Source organism: Brachyistius frenatus, unplaced genomic scaffold (assembly GCF_029030835.1).
Source record: "Brachyistius frenatus isolate BFR_SWC_R1_liver_20210118 unplaced genomic scaffold, ASM2903083v1 Contig_377, whole genome shotgun sequence".
NCBI classification, from domain to species: domain Eukaryota; kingdom Metazoa; phylum Chordata; class Actinopteri; family Embiotocidae; genus Brachyistius; species Brachyistius frenatus.
This window is the reverse complement of record NW_027210976.1, coordinates 1-24151: the sequence shown is the minus strand read 5'-3', so window position 1 is coordinate 24151 and position 24151 is coordinate 1. Positions and strand designations below refer to the sequence as shown.

At 41.3% G+C, this 24151-nt stretch overlaps 1 protein-coding gene and 1 long non-coding RNA gene across 3 annotated transcripts; both read left to right on the top strand.

Annotated features, from left to right (window-relative positions):
- Nucleotides 1-654: 654 nt before the first annotated feature.
- LOC138636437 (AP2-associated protein kinase 1-like) lies at nt 655-22515 on the top strand. Of its 2 annotated transcripts, none has more exons than XM_069724455.1 (20): nt 655-1641; nt 2939-3057; nt 4424-4532; nt 4796-4938; nt 6048-6169; nt 6484-6565; nt 6782-6914; nt 7022-7125; nt 7449-7531; nt 7690-7850; nt 8344-8465; nt 9031-9372; nt 9645-9790; nt 9870-10078; nt 10161-10250; nt 10799-10894; nt 11394-11501; nt 12599-12769; nt 14100-14207; nt 20308-22515. In XM_069724455.1, exons 1-20 carry the CDS (start codon nt 1479-1481, stop codon nt 21021-21023), a joined length of 3327 nt encoding a protein of 1108 aa, XP_069580556.1. In that variant the 5' UTR covers nt 655-1478; the 3' UTR covers nt 21024-22515. The 2 variants fall into 2 exon arrangements, with proteins under 2 accessions (XP_069580556.1, XP_069580555.1); XM_069724454.1 differs by lacking the exon at nt 20308-22515 and adding an exon at nt 14571-18926 and having other exon boundaries at nt 660-1641.
- Nucleotides 22516-23662: 1147 nt separating this feature from the next.
- On the top strand, nt 23663-24151 carry LOC138636422 (uncharacterized). The gene is made up of 3 exons (XR_011312269.1): nt 23663-23757; nt 23868-23912; nt 24125-24151. It is a non-coding gene; the product is annotated as an uncharacterized lncRNA (long non-coding RNA).

Genomic DNA, 24151 nt, shown 5'->3' with positions numbered 1-24151 from the left:
CATTTGACAACGGACGCGAGCGGGAGGGGAGGGAGAGGGGAGGGAGAGGAGGAGGGGGAGGGAGAAGGGGAGGGAGAAGAGGAGAGGGGAGGGAGAAGGGGGAGGAGGAGAGGGGAGGGAGAAGGGGAGGGAAGTGAGAGGGGAGGGAGAGGAGGAGAGGGGAGGGAGAAGGGGGAGGGGAAGGGAGGGAGAGGGGAGGGAGAAGGGGGAGGAGGAGAGGGGAGGGAGAAGGGGAGGGAGAGGAGGAGAGAGGGAGGGGGGAGGGGAGGGAGGAGAGGGGAGGGAGAAGGGGAGGGAAGTGAGAGGGGAGGGAGAAGGGGGAGGAGGAGAGGGGAGGGAGAAGGGAGAGGGGAAGGGAGGGAGAGGAGGAGAGGGGAGGGAGAGGGGGGAGGGAGAGGAGGAGAGGGGAGGGAGAAGGGAAGGAGAGGAGGAGAGGGGAGGGAGAAGGGGAGGGAGAGGGGAGGGAGAGGAGGGAGAAGGGAGGGAGAGGAGGAGAGGGGAGGGGAGGGGAGGGGAAGGAGAAGGGGGGAAGGGAGGGAGAGGAGGAGAGGGGAGAGAGAAGGGGGAGGGGAAGGAGAGGAGAGGAGGGGAGGGGGAGAGGGGAGGAAGAAGGCGGGGCTGCAGCTGCGCCCTGAACTACATTACCCATAATTCCGTCCGCGCGTCAACAGCAACAGCTCGGATGTTGCGATCCCGCTGGCAGCCGAAGCTGGTGGTTGCAGAGATTAGACCGCTTTAGACCGCTGGACTGAACCGTCTGATGTTCGGGTTCGGTTCAGGGTTCGGTTCGGTTCAGGGTTCCGACTCTCCAGCTGCACCAGACGGACTCTTCGCTCTTCTGCCGGCTCGACGCCTGTTTGTTGAAAGGCTGCGTTGCGCTAATGCGTTAGCTCGCTTCAATCCTAGTTTTATTGTAAATGGGAGTAAATAAATAGCTAGCTATGTGGCAGCACACGGTGGCTTCACTTCACTGAGGATGGACAGATGTTTTTGGGCGATCTCATCGCACAAGTTACGCGCCGGATCCATCAGACACGAAGACATCATCTTCAGCGGATAACCTGGATAACCTTAACGGACACGAAATGTCATAGCGCGTAAGTAGCTAGCAGCTAGCTAGCTTGTAGCGGCTGGAAGATGGATCCGTCCTGTTCTCAGCAGCCGAACAGCTGGATGGACAGAAACAGAAATACCTCCTCCGGACATGCTTCAGCCTCCTGGCTGCTGTAATTCACTTACATAACAGCGAGTCGCAACCGCTCCAGCTTTCACCAACTGGCTTGTGTTGGCGAGCAAATGTGAAATTTGCCTCCATAAATGTGACTAAATAATAATAATAAACCATCACAGCTGACGAAGACATCAAATAGACTCGTTAGATTTACAGCTGCATTCACTGTCAGCGCCATAACTCAGCACAAAGACAGCAGCTCATCAGAGACAGACAGAGACAGAGAGACTGCTGTCATTTGGACGAGATGAGGAAGTTCTTTGATTCTCGTCGGGAGTTGGTCAGCTCCGGGCCCGGTTCTGGAGGAGGAGGTGGCAGCTCCGGGTCCAGTCATGCGGGCGGAAATTTCATTGGACGAGGCTTCACTGTCGGCCGGCACCAAGTCACTGTGGAGGAGATCATCGCTGAAGGTGAGGAAAAAGCGTTGCACGCGCCAGATGATGCCATTTGTTTGTCTTTTTCCCTGATCGTGCAGGGAGCACTGAGTGACGTGTGTCCTGCATGCTCGAGTCACGTGACAACAGAAATGTAAGCTTGTACCCTCCCCAGGAGGATGATGGAGCTCTGCATCCTTGTATCTTGGATACGTATGTGTAAAACAGGCCTACCACTTTCTCTCAGCTGCACTCTGACTAACACAACCATTTTTCTGTCAGCTGTCATGATTCAGAAGTGAGATTGAAGGAGATGGAGACGTGACAGGCAGTTTGAGCCCTTTGAAGTGAATGCTTAGTACATACTGTCTCTTTCATAAGAACAACTGATAGCATGGCTGATGCCGGAGTAGAGGCCTGAAACTGTAGTTTAAACCTGGACTTCACCAAAACAAAGCAAATGTAATAATGGTTTTATACCCGGGAACACAGTCTGAGTTCCTGTTTACTGTGTACCCCCAAGTAAACAGTTTATTTGACCATCACATGTGCATTCAGTACTATGACCACTACTACAGCTATGACAAATTGATTGAGCATCAGAGACGCATTTTCTCATGTTCATGTCTGAACCAAACGCTGTGTTAATAACAGTATTTCTGCTTTTAATCACTTGTGTGAGTCTGCCAGCATGGCAAAAGATTTCAAAACAAGTGACCAGTCTGTAAGTCATGGAAGGAGACATTTAAGGGCATTCAATAGGAGCATCAGAAGCTGATGTAAACCATCCACGTGCACCCATGTTCGTAGTTATATCTTTTAAAGCCACACTGCCATGTGATATCATTACACGTCAAGTTGAGGATACGGTTTAAGCAGCAATGTCTGGCCTGAAATTGATGGCTCTGTCACACAGCTAAGCTCAGCAAAGTGAATCTTTGGTGTGAGCATTACCAGATGGTTGGGCCTCAATGTAGGCCTCTACGTAAAGCCTGCAGCAATGACATGACTAATAGATAACGCTATAAGGCAGCACCATTTGGTCCTGATCGTCCTCGTTGATGTAGGGCTACACGGACAGCCACTACAACAGTTGTTAAAGTCATGAGGTGTAAAACAAATAGCATGTCAGCTGAATATTCAAAATAATAATGGCCCATAAAAGCCTGCAAGAGTGGTGTGATGCTAGTTTCATCTTTTTTTGATTGTAGTTAAAACTAGTCACAATCTTTAAGTGCATCAACAAGCATGGTCCTTGTAGTCAGGACTTTGCTGATCCATTTATCACATCTTACTGACAGTTTAATTTGACCTCTTCTCTCAAATCCTACAGGTGGTTTTGCAATTGTGTTCCTTGTGCGAACGAATCAAGGGGTGCGCTGTGCCCTGAAGAGGATGTATGTCAACAATGAGCACGATCTGCAGGTGTGCAAACGGGAGATTCAAATCATGGTGAGTGGCTGAGATTCAACTTTTCTCTGCCAGCTCACACTCTGAGCTCTTGTGGTTTTATATGCCGGGTGAAACCACATATGATGGCAACTGCAAAATCAAAGGCTTTTCAAAAGAAATCCACATACGCAAGAAGCCTCATTCTGAGCAGAATAACTAAGAACAAGTGCTGAATTCGGTACATCTACAGCCTGTGGCAGGCTTGTCTGCATTGTTGTGCCATATTTATTCATCTAGTTCTTTGTGTGATGCTTTTGTTTTCAAATGCATGGTATGGTTCGAATCAATGTGAATCCTTAAAGTACGATTTAGCTCCTGATGAGAGGTTATTATTATTTCAGTGTTCATTGTTGGCATTGGTTAAAAAAATAGGTTTTAGTTCTAAGGTATTTCTCCGGTGGTCCCTTGATACATTTGAGACATGCTGTCTATTTTCTCATGTAAAATCTTACAAATCTCAACATGCCTGCCATAAATTCATTGTATGGAGATGCCACTTGCTACTAAAATGGGGATTTATTTATTACCATTTTTAGTAATATGCAAAAGCAGAACAGAATAAAAATATATGGCATGTTAGGCAACCCCAAATATGAAAACACAGTGGAAAGTTTGAGTTCAGAGTCTGTACATAAGGCTTGTTCTTTTCTGTCTGGAGGTACACTCAGGAAGGAAGGAAGCAATGGATGTTCAGATTACCAAAAAGTGTCACCTTGTGTCATTCAGATGAAAAAGTTGGCCTAATTTTGCTTTTTAAACCAACATTACTTTAATATTTGGTGCAAACAGGGTGTTTTCTCATCATACAATGTTTTTTTTTTAACCTTTTACATTTTGTGTCTTGTTCTCTCTGTCACTCTTAGACACACACACAAACATATAAACACACACACCAACACACACACACACACACACACACACACACACACACACACACACACACACACACACACACACACACACACACACACACACACACACACACACACACACACACAGACAGTGCTTCACCTCAGCTGCAGTACTTGACATTTTGTCATTACCTAATAGATTCCTGATTTCAGCTCTCCACTGCAGCTCCCTCTGCAGGTGATGCTCTCACACTGCATCTCAGAACACTGACCAGATTTAATGAATGAGTTACAGAATAAAAAGAAGGCAGTATTTCTTTCGTGTCTTTAACCAATTTAAAATAGAAAACCTGGTCATTACAAACGACTTTAATGCTCGAACAAATTATTTCACCTGTCAGATAGTAATATATATGAACACTATGCAGCAGCTTACAGTAGATGTCCTGTTTTTGTAGAAATGTAGTGTACAGTAGTTTATTAATGCCCTTGATTGTGTGTTTGTGCGTTTGCAGAAAGACCTTGTCGGTCACAAGAATATTGTTGGTTATCTGGACTCCAGTATCACAGCTATGGGATCAAGGGATGTATGGGAGGTTTTCATACTTATGGACTACTGCAAGGGTGAGTGCTGAAAGGGAAATGAGATAATGCTGCAACTGGATGCTTTGATTCATGAAAGAATTTGAATGTAGGTTGCACTTTCAGAAGAAATCTGTGTTGCGGAATGGTTGTGCTGTTGAATGATAGAAACAAGCTGTTACACAGCCTAAACTATATCAGTGGTAGAACAGAATAACTAACCCACGTTAAGATATGATCAGATACCTCTGAAGTTCATTTCTCATGTTGTTTGATCTGCTGTATAATTGGATGTTCTTTTGCAGGAGGGCAGGTGGTCAATTTGATGAATCAGAGGCTGCAGACCGGCTTTTCTGAGACGGAGGTGCTGCAGATCTTCTGTGACACTTGCGATGCTGTTTCTCGCTTGCACCAGCGCAAGGCACCAATCATCCACAGGGACCTTAAGGTGACACATTTTGCCACTTGTGCTCTACCCAAGATCGCAACGATCATCCTTTCCTTGCATTTAAAAAAAAAAGTTCCTTCATTCAGTGAAGTGCAGTTGTAAACAATTGTTTAGCAGTAGGCAGGCTCTGGCTGGCACTACTACAGAAGATATTTGCCTAACGTTGTGTCTTTCTCAACTCTCCATTGCAGTGTAGCCGGGCTCTTTTTGGATATTTTGAGCTCAGCCAGGGAGCGTAGCCTACAAAGCCAGTTCTCATTAACAATGAATAGCAGCTGTTGCTGTCCCAGCTTTTTGAATCCATATGTGCGAATGGCAATGCACTACTCTGCACTGTGTACCCTAGGAGAGGACAGCTGGTCTAGTTTTGTTAACACGGCCAAAACTGGCTGTAGATCACCATTTATCATCTTTTGAAGAATCGTTATTTGTGTACTTGTATTAGTTGAAGCTTTGTTTAATTGAGAACTACACTAATAGGAGAAGACAGGAGATTTCACTTGTCAAAATACTTTGAACACCTTTTACTTTCTGCATAGGGAAGTGAACTCCACTGTAGTTGGTCGATTAATTTGATGTTACCTTTACTCAATGGTCTTAATCCACATGGAAATATGACTTTATTGCAGTGCAGATTTATTTTTAACATAAAAACAAAAGTCAGAAGAGAGGGTCATTAATATCAGTTTGCCTTAAAGGCAAAGACACAAAACAGCCTGTTCTTGGTTGACCACCAGAGAGAACTTTGAGATGAGATATACAACTATATTGAGATGGTTTTAGTTCTTAAAACCACTAAAATATCTTCTTATAGATATCAAGACTGCAAATAAAACACGGGCAAAGTGTACAATAGGGGACTACATTACCTCCCAACAGTACTGATCCAAATTGGTCCCTTTAATGTAAAACCCCATATGTCCTCAATCAAAAGCTGCTCCACGTGTGTGTGTGTGTGTGTGTGTGTGTGTGTGTGTGTGTGTGTGTGTGTGTGTGTGTGTGTGTGTGTGTGTGTGTGTGTGTGTGTGTGTGTGTGTGTGTGTGTGTGTGTGTGTGTGTGTGTGTTTGTGTATATATATGTGAGAGAGTCACCTCTTGTATATCTACAGGTGGAGAACATCCTTCTGCACGACAAGGGTCATTATGTGCTGTGTGACTTTGGCAGCGCCACTAACAAGTTCCAGAGCCCGCAGACTGAAGGAGTGGCTGCCGTGGAGGAAGAAATCAAAAAGTTTGTGCCTCTTTCATCTGAAACTTTCACTCATTAGCACTTCTTTGAGATGATACGCCACAGAAACTGTCGGCAGGTTTCTTACCCTTGAACAGCTTTTTAGTTTTTTATATTATTTAATTTTATTTCACCCCATCCTAAAATGGACTGCAGCTATAGGGCTCTGCATAAGGCAGCTGAAAATCTGATTACGTGTGAAACATTTAATTTGTTACACATAAAATTATTGCTTTAGCATTTATGCACACTTATAAGCACACACTACTGTGAAGGTTATATTTCAGTATATAATATATATTGTTCTCTTCTTCCAGGTACACCACTTTATCATATCGTGCTCCTGAGATGGTGAACCTCTACAACAACAAGATTATCACCACAAAGGCAGACATCTGGGTGAGTGACAATGACAGACCTCTTTGATAATCACGCATGCATCATGTATGAGGTCAGACGGCTCCTGAAGAAAAAAATATTAAACCTGATGTTAATCCACACTTTAGTAACCTCAGCTGGTGTTTAGATGGGAAAAGGTTTTTCTTGTGTCACTATTCTTGATTAAATCTTCTCTTCTCTTGCGTGATGGGGTTTGCATGTGATTGTCTTCTCCAGGCTCTGGGCTGTTTGCTGTACAAGTTGTGCTTCTTCACTCTGCCCTTTGGTGAAAGCCAGGTGGCCATCTGTGATGGCAGTTTCACCATCCCAGATAATTCCCGCTACTCTTACGATCTTCACTGCCTCATTCGTTAGTGCCTCTTAAATATTACTTAGTGTAATCAACTGCATCAAATTCAGTTCTATCGGTTTACTTTCGTCTCACTTTCATTGTTTCTTCATGGTGTGTTTTCTCAGGGTACACACTGGAGCCAGACCCGGACAACAGACCAGATATCTACCAGGTGTCCCACTTTGCTTTTAAACTCGCTCAGCGGACCTGCCCCGTTCTGAATGTGAAGGTCAGTTCTTCCTCAGATGCTGACATATTTGCTTGACTCTCTTATCAGGAATTGATTTTCTTCTTGTACTCAGTGGAATCTGCTTTGGGATCTTTGGCTGACCTACATAGACGGACATGTCAGTTGTCTGTGGGAGGAAATGAGCTCTGATTCATTAGTTGTACACAGTAGAAATTACACAATAGCTATGATAATATTTCATTAAAAAATTAAAAATGAAAAGTTTTCTATGTCAAATTTAGTCTGTAACATTGATGGTTCAGTCTTGTGAAACATCTGCGTAGATTTCTTTGTAAAGATTTTCCTTTTCTTTCCCAAACTAGAACTCTCCAATTCCTTCTAAACTTCCTGAGCCAGTCAAAGCAAGTGAGGCTGCTGCAGCAAAGAAGAGCCAAGCTAAGCCCAGGCAAGCATGACCTGCTTACTCTTTATTACCATTAAAGCTGTAGTAACACTGCATTTTATGACAGTAATTAGGTACAGTTCTGAAATTCATTAAATAATTATGTTAGACACTGTTTGCCATGATTAACAAGAAGGTCATCAACCTGCCTTCATTTCCAGACTGACAGATCCAATTCCCACCACTGAAACCTCCATCACTCCTCGCCAGAGGCCCAAAGCAGCACATACCCAGCCGGCTGCTGGCATCCTACCCATCCAGCCTGCTGCTCTCACCCCTCGCAAACGGGCTAATCTCCCTGGTGGTGCGGCTCAGCCTGTGGGTATGTACAGCACTCTGTCCTTACTTGCCTCTCTGTCATAGGAGGAAAGAAACCAATCTTTTGAATGAAGATGTTCATGAATACAGGAATCCCTCTAATCCTTTTGAGCACACATTGAATACTGTAATTCTCAGCAGGAAGAGATCAAGTATTCAGGTTAAGACTCATGCAAATTAAAGCAATCTAACCACAGGCCCAAAGTGATTATGAAATGATTTTCTCCGCTTCTCTCTCACTGTGCTACGCTGCTTCAGGTGATGTCAGTTTTTGTACCTGTTAAAAATTGCTTTGATGTATTTATTGAGCATTCAACAGATTATTTAGTCCTCTTTAATACATTTTTCATGAGCATTATATTGTTATTCAACATGCAAATAAACCTTTTTATATTGCTTCATTTTTAAACTGTTGTGCATCTGTGCAAGTATTAAAATTGAATGATCTCCATGCTGTTGACTAATGTGTATTCAGTGCTCTTTTTAACCTCCCGCAGGAGTCAGCTTAGACCTCTCTCAGCCAGCTGCAGCTCTGCAGTCACAGAAGGCGCAGGCTTCAGCTCTGCCACTCATCCAGTCACAAAACAATTCAAGTCAGGCTGCAGCTCCACAGAAGCAGGTATACACGGACTAATTACACCAAACAGCCAAAAGAGCTTTCTAGAGTTGGAAATCAATACAAATCCTGCCTCATATCTATATTTGTGCAAATTCCGTAAAAAGGAAAAAGACGAGCAAATGTCTTCAGTAAAGCATAACTCGTCATTGGCATTTTGCGTCTGGGTGGACATGCACATGTCTTTAAACTGGCACTGCAACAATTAGTTGTTTACTTTGACTGAGAGAAATAAACAACCAGCAACAGTTTTGAAAATCATTTAGGCATCAAAAAGCTGCTTTTTACTTATTTTCTCTACCTAATCTGATTGTAAATTAAACATTTTTGGGGTTTACTGTTTTTCTAAAACAAGCGATTTGTGGTCATAACCTTTGGTTTTGGGTATATAGACTGAATTATGGCTATATAATAAAATAATCATTGTTTATTATCAGCCTGTCATATACATGAATTAAGAGTTGTTTTTTGGAGCTTAGCACCCTTTGTTATTCTTGTTAATCAAAGCTGCTTTGCAGATATGACCTTTGAGTGACAGCAGATTCTGTCACTTACCTTTGTGTGACAGGCTGTGCAGCCAACTGCAGCTGCAGAGATAGCAGCAGCAGCAGCATCACAGGTGACCAAGGCTGACGTCCAACCACAAGCACAGCCAGCAGTCCAGCCCCAGACCACATCTTCCTCTGTGGTCAGCTCCAACTCCCAGCAAGCAGCACAGACTCCGTCCAGCCCGGCCCCACCTCAGCGCCCATCTCGTCGCAAGCAGGCCAGCCAGGCTCAGCAGCCAGAGGCTCAGCTGTCTCCCAGTAAACAGGCCCCCAGTCAGCAGCAGCAGCAGCAGATAAATCAACCATCAGCTGCCCAGGCTCAGCCCGCCTCTACTGACATCAGCCAAAAATCAGCTGAGACCGTAAGTGGCCCCCTGCTAAAAACCCAGCTTCCAACCATTTCTGAACATCCTCAGCATTGCAGAGCATGTCAGTATCATTCTCATTTTAGCCATCATTAATAAGTGTCTGTCCCTCCCAAAGTTTTCTCATTGACCAAAGACATTGGAAATGTCGTGAATAAATATGTTTGTCTTAACACTCTCCTCTGAACACATTCAGCTGTGAGTCTTTCTGTGAGACATCCTATGAAATATTTAGGCTTCCTTCCCACATCCATGCTTCTTTTGATCAGACTCCACCTGCTACTCCAAAGACAACTGAAGAACGAGGCCACCAGTGCACACCAAGTGATGCCACAGTGAGCGCTGCCGCTGCAGCTCCAGTGAGCGACTCCTCACAGCAGCCGCAAGGAGCTAATGGAGATGCTGCCCTTAATCAGTAAGTGCCATGTTTACTGGAATAACCCCAAAGAATTTATCATTTTCTGCTTGTTTTATTTATGATATTCTACTTGCAGATCCCTTCCATCTCAGCCAAGCACCATCCAGCCTGTTCAGCTCGGTCTTAGTGATGCAGCACAGGACCAAAGCAAAGCTGCCCCCACTGGTCCCGCCTCTGGTGGTGCCACCAACACCGCCACCCAGCCAGCATGGAACCCCTTTGACGACGACAACTTCTCCAACCTCGCTGCAGAGGAATTCAAAGCAGATGACAAAAAGGCTAACGGTAACACTGAAAGCTCATGTAATGTGTGCAGTATTTTTAATTTGTGATAAACAATAGATTTCGGGGATTTTCTGTTTACCAGACCCACCTTCAGATACCGAGACAGCATCTTCTGAGGAGTTGATACCAGGTCTGCAGGGCTCAACTGTGGATGATGGTCCCCAAGAAACTGGTATTTCACATTTTACCCTCCGACAGCCTACAGGCTTAGTGTTTTTTTTAAATTTTTGTTCTCCATGGGCCTGAACCTGTCGGGTCCAGAAAACTTTTGGTGCCATCATTATGCCAACTACAAAACATCCAAACTTTTCCATTGTGATGCATTGATTTTGCTGTAAGAAACTGTGATTTCAGACAAGCACTTAACAGAAGCATTCGATGAAGTGCTAGAATAAACACATACAAAATATGCTGATAACTGTGAAAATAATGTATCATTCGTTAGTTAAAATATATAACAGTCTCAGTAACTTAAGGGACCTGCAGCTAAGATTCTGTTTCAGACTGCAGTAAAAAGACAATGTAGGAAAATCAATGAACTTAGAACTTGAACTTAACTTCATCTGACTTTATTTCAAGCTGTGTGTTTTACCACCTGGTTTGAATAATTTGTATTCAAACATCACCAGGTTTCTTCCACATTATATTTTTAACCTGATTTTGCAACTTCATATCATGGTTTATAAATCTTACCTGGGTAATTCTGCTTCTGCTTCCTAGTTGAAAGACCATCAGCCATTCTTAATGTGGAATCAGAAGCCTCACTGTTGGCTGTCCCAGATCCTTTCCATATCCTCGAACTGTCAGAGACACCTGGTAAATATATCTTTCTGTGGATCAATATTGTACACACAAATACCTGTTTCTATGGGCTTTTTCTTAGTTGAGTTAAAACTGATACTCTCACACATACTCACAGTATAAAATATGAATTTAGTTATCTAAATAAATTATAGCAACAATTCTGAAAAACCTTTGAGTTTATGTAGGAAAATCAGAAACATGGAAAAATCGTGCAGATTGTTTTAATTAATTTTAAATTAAAATGAATTACAACATTAAAAAAAATGATACAAAAGTACATTATCCTAACATTCGGTGCATGATCAGAAGCCTGTGTGCCTCCAACAACACACAATTTTCTCTGTTGTTGTCATATGATTTGTTTTGCCTGTAAATTCTTAATTTAATTCAAATAACACCCTGCTACTTTTTCAGCTGTGTGTGAGCAACTTTACATTTTTGCTACAACTGTTTTTATACTTTGCTCACAAATGTCTCTTTTCTATTTCTCTCCCTCTTCGTTGGCCTTTAGAGAAGCTGATTGAAGGACTCAAATCTCCAGATACATCTTCTCTCTTGCTTCCTGATCTCCTGTCATTGTCTGATCCCTTTGGTGGCTCTGTGGAAGAGTCTGCAAAAGGTGTGTGTGTGTGTGTGTGTGTGTGTGTGTGTGTGTGTGTGTGTGTGTGTGTGTGTGTGTGTGTGTGTGTGTGTGTGTGTGTGTGTGTGTGTGTGTGTGTGTGTGTGTGCGTCCAGGTTTATGTGCTTCAAAATGCATTTGATTACAGAAGATTTTAGTTTTTTTACAGTAAGTGTTAAATCCAAAAACAAAAGTATAGAAAACTTTTCATGGTATGGAGTACAGCTTAACCTTAATGGGAGTTTAGGTGCGATACCAACCTGTGTCTGCAGTTAAGGCTGTTCTTTGTGTGTAAACAGTAGTGTAAATGTTATGTAGAGCACACTTTCTCATCAGTCTGTATTTAAAGCTGATATGATCAATACTTTTTATTTAGACTGAATCCAATGTGACCATGTTTGTGAAAGGACTGCCTGCACAGAGATTATATCCGGCCTCTGCAGTTCTCCTCAACTTGACACAGCTTTTTAGTATCTTTCAGCTCAGCTGTTTTGGTTTTCTGCTTTGGTCCACTCTCATCACTGTCTTCAGCATTGTTGTCAGACACAGCATTAAGCTGTTTTCATAGAAAAAGCAGGATACTATCTGTCCAGCCAGGTCGAGGTGTCCTCCTAAATATGTCACGGATTTCCAGTTTATCAGTATTTATCAGTAGCTTGAAAAGTGACAATATTTCAATGGTATTCACAGTTTATTTTTGCTGCCACCAAGTGGCCAAAAACATGTCTCAATTTATATAGTGACAATCGTTGTAAAATATCTTAGTTAGTGGATGAGAGGTTTGTAGCAAAGAAAGACAACATGTCATGAAAAATGTATAGAAAGGCGTTTGTAAACAAGCTGTACCCTCTGGATATTTCTCCTGTGTTTGTATACCCTCTATTGATAAGTTAAGAGAAGGTTATTTATCTATCTTCACCTACGTTGTGTATAACGTCGAGAGTGCCGATATTTTTTTCTTGTGACGATCTTGTAATAGTACAGATTGTAAATAGTAGAAGGAAATTTTGTCACAAACTTGATCTGTTTTCTTGTTCTTGTGCTTCAACAATAACAAAACTTTGCCCTCTCCTTTGTCTTTTTCTGCCCTGGTCCAGGCCATCTCACTGCAGACGACTCTCTCCTGGGCTGCTCACTGATCTCTGGTCCGTCTGGCCCTCCGGCTGCAAGCAGCGCCACCTCCTCCGTCTCCTCTGCTCCCATCTCGGCTTCCTCTGCTTTGGATGATTTCAGCCTGTTGTCTGGAGACTCGGCACAGCCTAAAGCGGGTAAGTTGTAAGAATTTTATAAGAGGAGGGAGTGACATCCCACGCGCTGCTAGAACTGTATTTAAAGCAACAATTTAAGGCAACACAGATCTACTGTATAAGCAACAGGGACAATGAAGATTTTTAAAAGAAACATTTCTTTCTCAATAAATTCTTAATATGTAAGAATTATCAAAATGAAGAAAAAGGTCTTTAGGAAAATAACAGAAATGCTCCTCTTCCTCTCAGCCATGTTGTTGTCTGACTTTCATTGTCTGCCGCTGGCAGGCTGAGCTGTGGGGGAGGACAGAGTAAACACATTTCGGCTGTAGTTTACTACAGCAACTTATCAATAGACACTGTGTTGTCAGCAGTGGTATTGAAGAATAAGAATGACATCAGCAGCTAACCATACAAAATAGAGATTTGCAGTTGTGTTAAAATGCTCTTTAATTATTGTGCTGAAGCTGATTTAGCTCACTACTTTAACTGACTTGTACTAGCGATTTGTTAATAAAGCCACGGTGCAACTTGGGTGATCTGGAGATCATTCTGGTCCACCATTATAACTGGAATTGACATTTCAGTTCCTTTATTACAGTTAATTTGGAAGAAGAGAAAGACGGCGGCCTGGGTGAGCCAGGATACACAAGAGCATCCTTCGCACAAGTCTAGTATCACATTGACACACTTTTTTGATTCAGCAGTTGTAGTGGGACAAATAACAGATTCGTTCAAAAAAAGCACCTATTGTGTGCATCAAGTGGAAAATATCTACCACTGGGTGGCATCAGAAGCATTTTCACCAAAGTTTAACATCTAATGCACATTTATCGTGATGAGCTGTTATGTTCATCTTCTTAACTTCATAAAGGTTTGATATTTAAAGGTGGGTGAATAATTCTCATCTGTATGGATTCACTTTCATGTTTTTTCTGTAAAAAAACGTAAAACGTAAGTGCTTCCTTTGATTGATATTGTCTGTAACACTGTATTGCATGTCCCACATTGAGAAATCCACAGCTGTAGTTTCTTCTTTTCGTCCTTGGCTGCTGAACAAAAGCATTTGACTATTATTGACAGTGCCAACTCCAAATCAGCCTGACTGTGTGCACCAGCTGCATCAAAATAATTACCACTGATCTATCCTCATAATATCTTGTCATACGGGCCGTGTACCACTGGAGAGGAGCGGATGTGTTTTGTTCATTAATTGCTGATTTTATGAATATGTTTGTCACATTGAAGAAGGAAGAACCGTAGCTGGTGTCATTGCTGTTGTCCTAAACTGTGTGTGGAAGAAGCTTAGACTCTACAGTGCTCTAATAAAAATGATCATCCTTCCCCGCAGACTCGTCTCTTCTGATCTCAGACTTTGAGTGTCAGCAGGCCGGTGCAGAGGCAGGCACAGAGGATGAGTTTGATCCTATTCCCGTCACAGGCCGAAAGAATTCCCAAGGTAGGTCTTTACTGTCTCTTGAAGGAAGCACAGGTGGGTCGAAATGGTGATTAGCATCACAGACACGTCCTAGTTCTCCACACTTGTAACTGAAGGCAGTGAAGCTTACTGATAAGAGGCTCAGTTACATGTACCATTTTTACATCTTCACACACAAAGTTAAGAATGTTTGATAACCACTAGAGGTAAATGGGTAAATTCTGCTGTCTCTTTCTCTTTTCTCTCGTTCTTGACCTCTCTCCCCCTCTTTGACTTGCTTTGTTTGCTTCTTGTGACTCCCGCTCCTCTGCTTCTCCTCCCTTCTGTTTGCTTGTACTCGTCACGTCCCCATCCCCGCCTTCCCCTTGTCTCTCCTCCGGCCAGTTTCAGGAGGCCACTCGCGCAGTAACAGTGGTGGCTCTGAATCCAGCCTGCCCAGCTTGGCCCGCTCCCTGCTGCTGGTGGACCAGCTCATCGACTTGTAGGCGGCCCCTTCCCCTCCCCGTAGAAGCTGTAACACTGGATTATAGACTGGCATAGCATAACAACAATCAACACTATTGTCATACCTAGCTTCCTGCACCCTCTGCCTATCATCTTTGTTGTAGTTCCAACAGTAGAAACATCCTTCGCCTGTCAGTGCTGCTTCATTCCTGCCCTCTCCACTGCATCGATCACCGTATCTGGCTTCTCTTCATCTCTCATCCTCACTTTTTCTCTTTGTTGTAGTCTCCATTCATTCTTTTTGTCAATCAGGATATAACACAGCTATCCGGTTTGTTTCAACAATACTGCATTATGTCTAATAGCAAACAATAGAAGATCATTGTTGTGATGTATTATAGGCATAGTTCTTCTAAGTGGTTGTAGTTATTATCGTGCACGAGTGAATTTGTCGTCGTTTGCCTTTTTAAATTCTCCTCCCCAGATTTATTTACACTTTTAAAAAAACATGGAAGAATTAAATGACCATTTGTTCAAATGAGGTTCATTTCTATAAATGCAAAACTTCTTTGAAACTTAGTCATGTAGCCTGAATTAGCACAGTTGCTTAAATGTTACTACCTCTATCAGGGCTGTGCGACGGAATACCTTTAACAATTTAAAGCTGCTATAGATTAGACAAAAAAAACAACCCATCAAATGAAGTTACAATCTGTGAAGAAAAGGGGCAGAAACACAACGGTGAAGTGCCATAAAATAATGTGAGAAGCAAATGTTTGGAGTTTTGAAAGTGGATTTGCTAAACGGCACAAATAATCATTCAATGTGAACTCGTTTCCCAGACAACCTGTAACCATGCTACCTTCAAATGGAACTCGTGAGGTCGTGTTATGAGATGTGAGGTCATGTATGGTTGGTGTTGACGTGGTTAAATTGTGAGAATATTGCTGCTAGGCAACATGGATGGCAACTAGAAGTTACAGAGGCTAACAATTTAGCAAGTTAGCTGGTGAGTAACCACAGACTGTATATACAAGTGAACATAGCTTTTAGGTCAGAAAAATTAGGCCAATGCGGAAGTTCGTTAAACTGCAATACCACCGAAGGCCACTAAGGGTCGGCTCCAAAACAGCTCTGGCTCCATAAACTCCCATTCAACTTCTTTCATGAAATGCAAACTCAGTAAATGTTTTCCCCGAGTCAATTTGGTGTCATTCATGAAAGTCATTCCTTCTTATTAGTTCCATCGGTCCATCCGAAAATAATCCCATCGTTAATTAGAAATTAGGCCTCAAAAAGCGGTATTTTTTGGGGCGAGACTCTGATTGAGAGGTGTGTGGTGTAGTCAGGTTTCCGCTATCTGTGGTCGAGCATAGTGTCCTCGGGTTCCCAATCAGATCAAATCAGATCCACCGCTCACTTCCCTCCCAGCTCATCCAAATATTGTAGAAACAAGATGACGGCAGCCAAAATCCAAACTCAAGGCTTCAGAATGGCAGTTCTTAAACCAATGGGTGACGTCACTGTTGGTTGCTGCTTGTAAGTAACGTAATGCAGGGAATGCAAAGGCATAATGACAGAGGGAGAAGACGTTGGAACAGCAACATTTTTCTCAGATGTATTACCACTCATCCCTAAAATCACTATATATTAAATGATTATCCAAGGAAAAATGAACTTCTATGTCATCTGAAAACGTCAGCAAACACGTCACAACTGGAGAACTCTGAGCTTTCAAAAAATCTTGTGGCCTGAGGTCGTGAATACCACAGGAGGTTGTGTTCACATGGTCTCTTCTCGTGAACATGGTAAATACCACCCCATTTGAAGGCAGCACCGTTATCACCTGCTCTTCTTTTGAGCTTCTTGTTGTTTCTGTTTTCTCTCTTTAGGCAAGCAATAGCTCGCCTTTAAATGACAAATCAGGGTCATTTAATTGTTTTAATAGCAGCGTGCCATATTAATAGAATTGCATGAAAATAATTTGAATAATCAACACTAATAGGAAATAGTAGAAACACAGTAGCAATTATATATAGAGCAAACATTCATGACTATTTGGGTCATTTCTCGGCACTAACAGAAACAGTCAAACATGTAATTTAAAACATTTATTTTCCTTAAATATCAACACATTCATTCCACATTGTGCAATCCTTCCTACATTCCTTTCATTTGTTTACTCCTGATTTATGTAAATAGATATCTGCAACCCTGCAGGCTCTTACCCAGACCGTATATATATGAAGTCATTGTCATAAAGCTTTACTTGTGGAAAACATTTTGCTTTACTTGTGAAATCTCTCTCGTATATATATATATATATATATATATATATATGACATTGTTTTCCTGTTAATACATGTTAATATGAATAGAGTGTTAGAGAATGAATGTAAGTAATAAATATTAGTCTATAATAAAATATATCTATGATTCTTAACACCATAATCATTCAATACTATTGAAGAATAATCTATATAAATATTTCATTCCTCTTTGTGGAATTGTGTGTTGAGAAGGTTTTTTTTGTCTTGGTTATAGCTACTCAATAACTGTCAGTACATTAAACTGTATAGATGATAACCCTAGTCTTTGTTTGATCTGGAAGATTAGGCTGAACCCTATGTCTTATTCCACCTTTGTGAAAAGAACGTCAGCCTGTGTTCTGTTAGTTTACATGGACTGATGAAGGATTATATTTTTACTCAAAACAGTCTTCTGGAAAGTGGGAGTTTAACCGCGTGGATTTTAGTCCTGTTTTCGTTTGAACTTGTGCTTCGCAAAGCGTTTTTGTTCTGCTTTGCCGGTTGTAGTAATCACAGAGTTCATATCGGAAAAAAAAGCATGGCAGTGTTGTTGAATGTCACGTTCACGTGTGTTGGTATACAGTGTTATGATAAGTATGTGTGCGTGTGCGTGGAGTCCCGAGTTGTTGGATGTGTTGTGTTGTTGTTTGCTGCAAATTGGCGACGGCCACGTTGTCATTAGAATCTCTGAAAGCACAGGCCCCGCCCCCACCCCACCGAAATTCTCTCAGGTAGTCAGAGCTGGAAATGTACAGTGTTGGCTCACTGCTCCATGGTCTCACTGTGCTCTGGAAGTCTGCGCACCACATTACAGTTTACTGAATTACAGAACGTGTTTGATGCGTCATGTGTGAGGGGCTCTGTGAGGTGTGGAAAGGTCTGTGTGAGGACACGGCTCTGCTGCTGTAGTTGTGGTTTGATGATCAGACAGCATCCCTGTAAGTCAGCTGTGTAGGTTTAGATAGTGTCAGCTCCAGTCAGCAATATAGAGGTTTCTGGAGGATCAAACTAAGGTGTTGATTACAGTGGGAAGATGACGATTTTATTTCCATTTTGTCACGTTAAACAGGAATTAAAAAAGCACACTCTAACTGTTACAGTGCGTTTTTGAGAGATGTACTTAAAATGAGAAAGTAATTGAGAGATATTAATTAGAATAATGAGGATTTACTATTTGATCATGATTTAAGCCAAAGAAGCTTTTAGAATGAGAAACAAACCAGTCATACTGTATTTTAATGCTGATAAAGTGCCCAAATTGTTGGTTATTATATCATAAATGTAAGGAGCTCTTTGAATGATTCATACCAATGCAGCAGTACAGTACTTTGAATCCTACAATTCTGAATCTGGGAACAGTGCCAAAAGCATGGAGTGCACTTTGTGACTGATCCACATCATCTTTAAATATTAAAGGTCAAGAAGTGTTGTGGTATTGAGGTAATAACATACATATTGGTTTCTGTTATTTCCCTGTTTCTATCTGGCCCCTGAATATTTTGACTAGAACATGCACATGTATTTTGAATTAAAAATAATTTGGGACCCAAAATATTTGCAGAAACGTGACATAGGAAGCTGTTTTCAAAACTCTTGGGTGTATTTACTGCAGTTGAAGAGGTATATTTTTTTTGTATCATCCTCTTTCTCACCCTTTCACTGAACAGCTCAGTGGTTTGCAGTTACTTTTTGAACCTATGCAACTCCCGAGCTCTCTCCCTGTAGCCACCAGTGTGCTGTTGTAATCAGTAAAGCCGAGTAAGACGAGTCCACGATGTGAACCAGAAGCCCCTCGTTCCCTCTGTTGTTTTGCCTAAAGTGAAAGCTGTCGATTAGCCGATACCTACCATTGAGTGTTTTGAGACGCCTCCTGTCATTATGGCCCAAACCTGCGTCAGAGCTGTGATATCGTGTGCTCCTTCTATTTTTGTGAGATAACTAAATAATTCTAAAGGGATGGCAAATAAAGTTCAAATGTGAATGTCAATGTGTTGAGTATTGATTCTGATTTTATCTTCTGGTAAAAGGATGGCAACAGTTTGTCTGTCTTTGCAGCATCACAAAAAATATATGTAAATTTGTATTCATAATGATCTTTCTATTGCAGAATTTCTCAAATATATTCCACATGAAGTGTTTCTCATCAGACATTCACGCAAAGATATGCACCTGATGTACTTTGGTGAGAAGGCTAAAGGCTTAAATTAAAAGTTACCACTGAGTATCTTAATAAACTGGTAAATGTTGAAATGTACCATCATGTAGGAATAAGTTAAAATGTGTAATGCACTAAGAATCTGCTTGGAAAACACTTTAATTCTACTCGGGTAAGACCCAACATCATCTTCTTGTTCTGTAACAATCTTAATCCATTTTTTATTTTTACATTATTATAAAAAGTGTTTTTATTAGTATGTCCACCAAAGATCAGCAGCAGCAGATATTTAAATTTGAAAGAAACACAACCGTGTTTCTTTAAATTTAAGCTTTAAAAAAGATGAATTGATGTATCTTCATTTGCATGAAGATCACGTCAGCCACACTATTTAAAGATAATAACATTGCGTTGCAACAGTGTAACTGAACCATGATTTTGAGTCTCTGTTCCACATTTCTTTCCTCTTTATTCTGTTTAAATCTGTGTCTCTTGGCTGTGATGTAAAATGTGGGTCGTTTTGAGTGGGACTTGTTTGCATAACAGAAATGTTAAAGGAAAAACAACAACAACAACAACAACTTTTAAAATGTATATAACTATTCCTGCTGCGCTTTTATTTCGAAGGATGTTTAGTTCCCATGACACAGCGTGTGTAGTAGCTGTTTGCTGCCAACGTTGTCATGGCAATAACAACTCAAACTAATACATTAATAGTTGTCTTTCACTGAAATATTTTTAAACAGGTTTAGGGTTAGATATGTCTGTCTTTTGGCTCAGTTCACAATAAATCTTCTTTTAATCCATATTTCATATTGTTCAATTTATATTCCAAAAATGTAATTTGCTACACCAAACTTGTTTAAAAAAAACATATATACCTGTCATCCAAGGTAAGTCTTCCTTTTTATTTGATCAGCTCCTTAGGTTTATTTTAGTAACAGTGTATATTTTTACTGCACTATTTGTCTGTTAAGTAATTTTTTGGAAAATGTGTAAAATTTGTGTCACGACTTAATGACAGAGTAAAAATGTGGTTGTTGAGAACCACTGGTTTAAATGAAACATGTTTTTCTGTTTAACATCACTGATAGAATTGTAAAATGCCAGAGAATGGGAAAAGAAAGGCCACTTCATTGAAAAAGTCATGAAAGCTCCTAAGCATACAGTTCATCTTCCTATCTGACCTTTGTTCCGTCTCGTCCGCATGCAGACCTGCAGAGGGAGCTGGGCAATAGTAAACTACGAACCGCCCGCGCCCGCACCCGCACCCGCACTGCGGCTCCCGTCCAGTTCACCGAGGAGAAACAAAGGCTGAGGATCCAGCAGAGCAACGCTGCATGTGTTGACATGTTTCCTTGTGATGAACGCAGCATTCAACAGCAGACCATTGAAACTCCTCACGCCAGTCTTCATTTCATACCCGTCAAGCAAGAATCCCAGTCCCAGCCTCCCAGCAGCCCAGTCACCTCTGATGTCTTCCAGCTGGCCCCCTTTAAAACACCAGCAAAAGAAAGCAAGATGGCATGCAGCAGCAGCAGCAGCTCTGTGTCTGATAAACCTGCTGAGACATGTGATGTTTTCCTTCAGGCTCCGTTTGGGAAGAGGCAGGAAACCACCAAAGCTGCTCCAATTACCACCCACGCATTTAAGTGTGGTACACAGCAGATCCAGACCAGCAAACAGTGTCACCCAGTCAAAGCATCACCTCCTCCTGCCTATCAGCTCGTCAGCATGCGAGCAGTTGAGACGCCTCTGCTTCAGCAGCCGGTGGCGGTGCACCGGGTCGTCTCCAGGATCGGTCAGCAGGCCGCCGTGAGCTCGGTCGCTGTGGGGCCTCTGCATTCCTGGACCATCGGGGGGAGAGGTCTGACCGACCCGTTTACTGCTGCACCTTTTCAGCCGAGATGCTCTCAGGGGAAGCCCTGATTATCATCATCATGTCTTCCAAAAATGCCAAGTCAGAGCTTTTCTGTAACAAATGAAGGAGCCAAAGTTTAGTTCAGTGGCAGTATTAAATTTCTGATGTAGTTTGACTTTATTATTGCAGTTGTGAAATATTGAAATGATCCTTTTACCAGCTATGTACTTGGTAAAACTTAATGTTCTACCTCATTGTGGTCTGTTTTCAGTCAGGGCACAACAGTTCATCATGTCAGCACTTTAAAAACAGTCTGACTGAAAAGATCCCAAGATAACTTTTAATTGGTGGATTAAAGTTTAATTTAGTATATCAGGCCCAATCTCTCATTTTCTGTCCAGGTAAATTTCAGTTTTGTTGTGATTGGCAATAATAAATAATGTTATTTTTTAACAGAAATTTTTGACAACATTATAGATGTAGATCAATATTTAATAGCACTATAAAACATGAATACCTTTGATGTGTTTTCAGTTTTACTCTGTATTGAAAAAGTGCTAGTTTGGCTTTTATTGCATGTTCTGATTTCATTTAAAGTCTTTGTAGTTGTTAACCCTTTGTTTACATTTCGATCACAGACTGTGCCTTACAAGTACTGTTAATGTTCCAAAATGGCTGCAGGCTTCTGGTCCACATTTGGTATCAGGGCAGCAAAAGATACCAAACATTTTGCAAAAAGCCAAATAAGTCCTGAGAAACTGCCATTTCACTTTTCACACAGGTGAAGGAGAGAAGAAAAGAAAAAAAAAAGAAAAAAAAAATCATATATCTGCTGCTTTCATATTTACAGTTCCAGTTATGTACACATTTATTTTGATATTATGACTATAAGCTAGAGCTGCAATGATGACTTGATTAATTGATTAGTTAATTGACCCAATTCTTCATGAACTATTTTAATATTCATATCTTGTGTTTCTCTTAGTCCTCCATGATAATAAAGTGAATATGTTTTGGTTGTGGACTGTTTGTCGGGACAGAAGAAGACATTTCAGGCTGCACCTTGGGCTTTGGGAAACACTGGTGGACATTTTTGAGCATGTTCTGCTATTTGAAAGACCAAACAGCTAACTAACTGATAAATCAAGGAAATAATGGACAGGTCAATGAATAATGAAAATTTGCATTGGTTGCAGCCCCAAGCTGAATTTATTGGCTTTACTGCTTAAATGTTGTTGACAGTTTGCTGCTGCTATTTAGAGTTGGACATATCATGTTGTGGTTCATGTTCACTGATGTCTTATGAGGTACTTGATCAGAAGGCAATCTCAGGAGGTGTTAAAGACAGAAATACCAATATCATCTCTACCGAGCAGAGTTTGAAGGACATTTTTTTTTCAGTGTTTGTAACTTTGCTTTATACTCTGGCACAAATAAGGACTTTTTTTGTAAACCGTATTGCCTTTGTAACTATTTTGTTAATGCATTGTATATTTAATCTTTATAATCTGAACAGTAATAATGGATGTTATGAAAGTTTGCCCGTAAAAATGAAAGTGTTTATAAAGTAATGCAATCCTGGTTATTCACTGCTCTAAATGAGAGTTTACTTCCTTGAGAAGAGCATGTACTTTCTCATACGTGAACACAGGCTAACCTTTGTGTCTTTTCCATAAATAGAGCACCATCACTGGTCAAAGCAGGCACAATTAAAAATCATTTTTGAAAACAGGTTGAGGCTCCTCTTTCCTCAACCAGCCAGCAGTCTGGTGATTCTCCTGATCCTGATATTTTACACTTGTAGAGTCCTTCATGGGCTTTAAGGGTTAGGGTTAGGGTAAGGAGACTGATGAATTGATCCTCCCGTCCAACTGAATGGATGAGAGAGGATGCACGGTCGTGCCCCCAGCCCGGTAACCCCAGCCCCACTCTCTCCTATTGTGTGTCCCTTGCTCGAGGGACGGACCAGGATCCAATTTGGGCTTTGATCCCTGTTCATTGTAACTGTTTTTTTTTTTTAGGTGGTAAGTATTTTCAAATCCAAATAAAAAAAATGAAATGAAATGAAAAGAGAGTGGTTTGTCCTCTTAGTTTTTTTAAAAAGAAAAATAGTCTTCTGTGCTTGTCGCTACGTTTCTACTTCTGTAATCTGAGGTGTAGTTTGTGACAGAACTTCCAAAAAAGTGTTTTAAGATTTGTGAATTTGCTAAATGAATCAATGATCAATCTCTATACATTCTTCCTCCCGCTGCCCCCATAAAATTGAGCTCTGTCTCGTGTCAGACTATTTGAATTATAACATGCTGTACGGTTATTTATCAAATATATTAAGACTTTATTTCCAATTTTCCATCTTTTCTATTAAAATTTGAACTTAAATGTTTTCTTTCTAAAGGGACTTCATTCTTTGTTAGTCTTTTGTCAGAATAATTTTTGTTTAACCTAGATAATGAAATTTGTAATTTTTTTCTTTTGACAGATTTTTCTCCTCTGAAACCTCTCCTATGTATGTTATTGTGAAATGAAAGGGTTAATGTGTGTATCCGTCTCAGGTGGATGTTTGTAGGTTCCACGACCTGTACGCCGTCGTCGGAGAGGACAGAGCCTTTAAACCAGGTGACCCTGGCGACTGTTAGGTGTGTAAACAGGCCTGAGTGTTACAGAGCGCTGATTGTGTTTCCTCTTTATCTTCAGGGAAGTGCTACAAGGTTCCTGACGGGCTGGAGGACCGGGGGAAGAGGAAGAGGAAGAGGACGGGAGGCGTGTCCCTGCAGGACTTCAGGACCTGGTTCACCGGAACCTGTAAGAGCGGTGCTGCAGTCTGGAAGACTTTACACATTGGGAGGGGCTTAATCAGTGTTTACAGTTTACTGTCTGTTTACTGTGGACTGAGGAGTGTTTGTGTGTTCCAGTCGATCCTCCGCAGCAGAAGATGAAGAGTGGACCGAAGTTTACAGGTGATATCAAAGATCAATAACTATGGATTGATTGAAAACAGTTTATAATGAAAAGATGTCATTTTAATAGAAGAAAGTAATGAAATATGTTGAGATTTATTTCCATAGATGAAGATGATTATAGACTGATTGATTGTAGATGAAGATGACCCAGTCTTTCTGATGGACTCTGATGATGTTTCATCGTTTTATTGATGTGTTTTTCCTTCCAGACATGAACTACATCTACCTGAACACTC

Coding starts and splice junctions, on each gene's coding strand:
- LOC138636437 (XM_069724455.1), top strand. CDS start 1,479: ATGAGGAAGTTCTTTGATTCTCGTCGGGAGTTGGTCAGCTCCGGGCCC. Junction 3,058..4,423: donor AACGGGAGATTCAAATCATG/GTGAGTGGCTGA, acceptor GTGCGTTTGCAG/AAAGACCTTGTCGGTCACAA. Junction 14,208..20,307: donor AGGCCGAAAGAATTCCCAAG/GTAGGTCTTTAC, acceptor GTCCGCATGCAG/ACCTGCAGAGGGAGCTGGGC.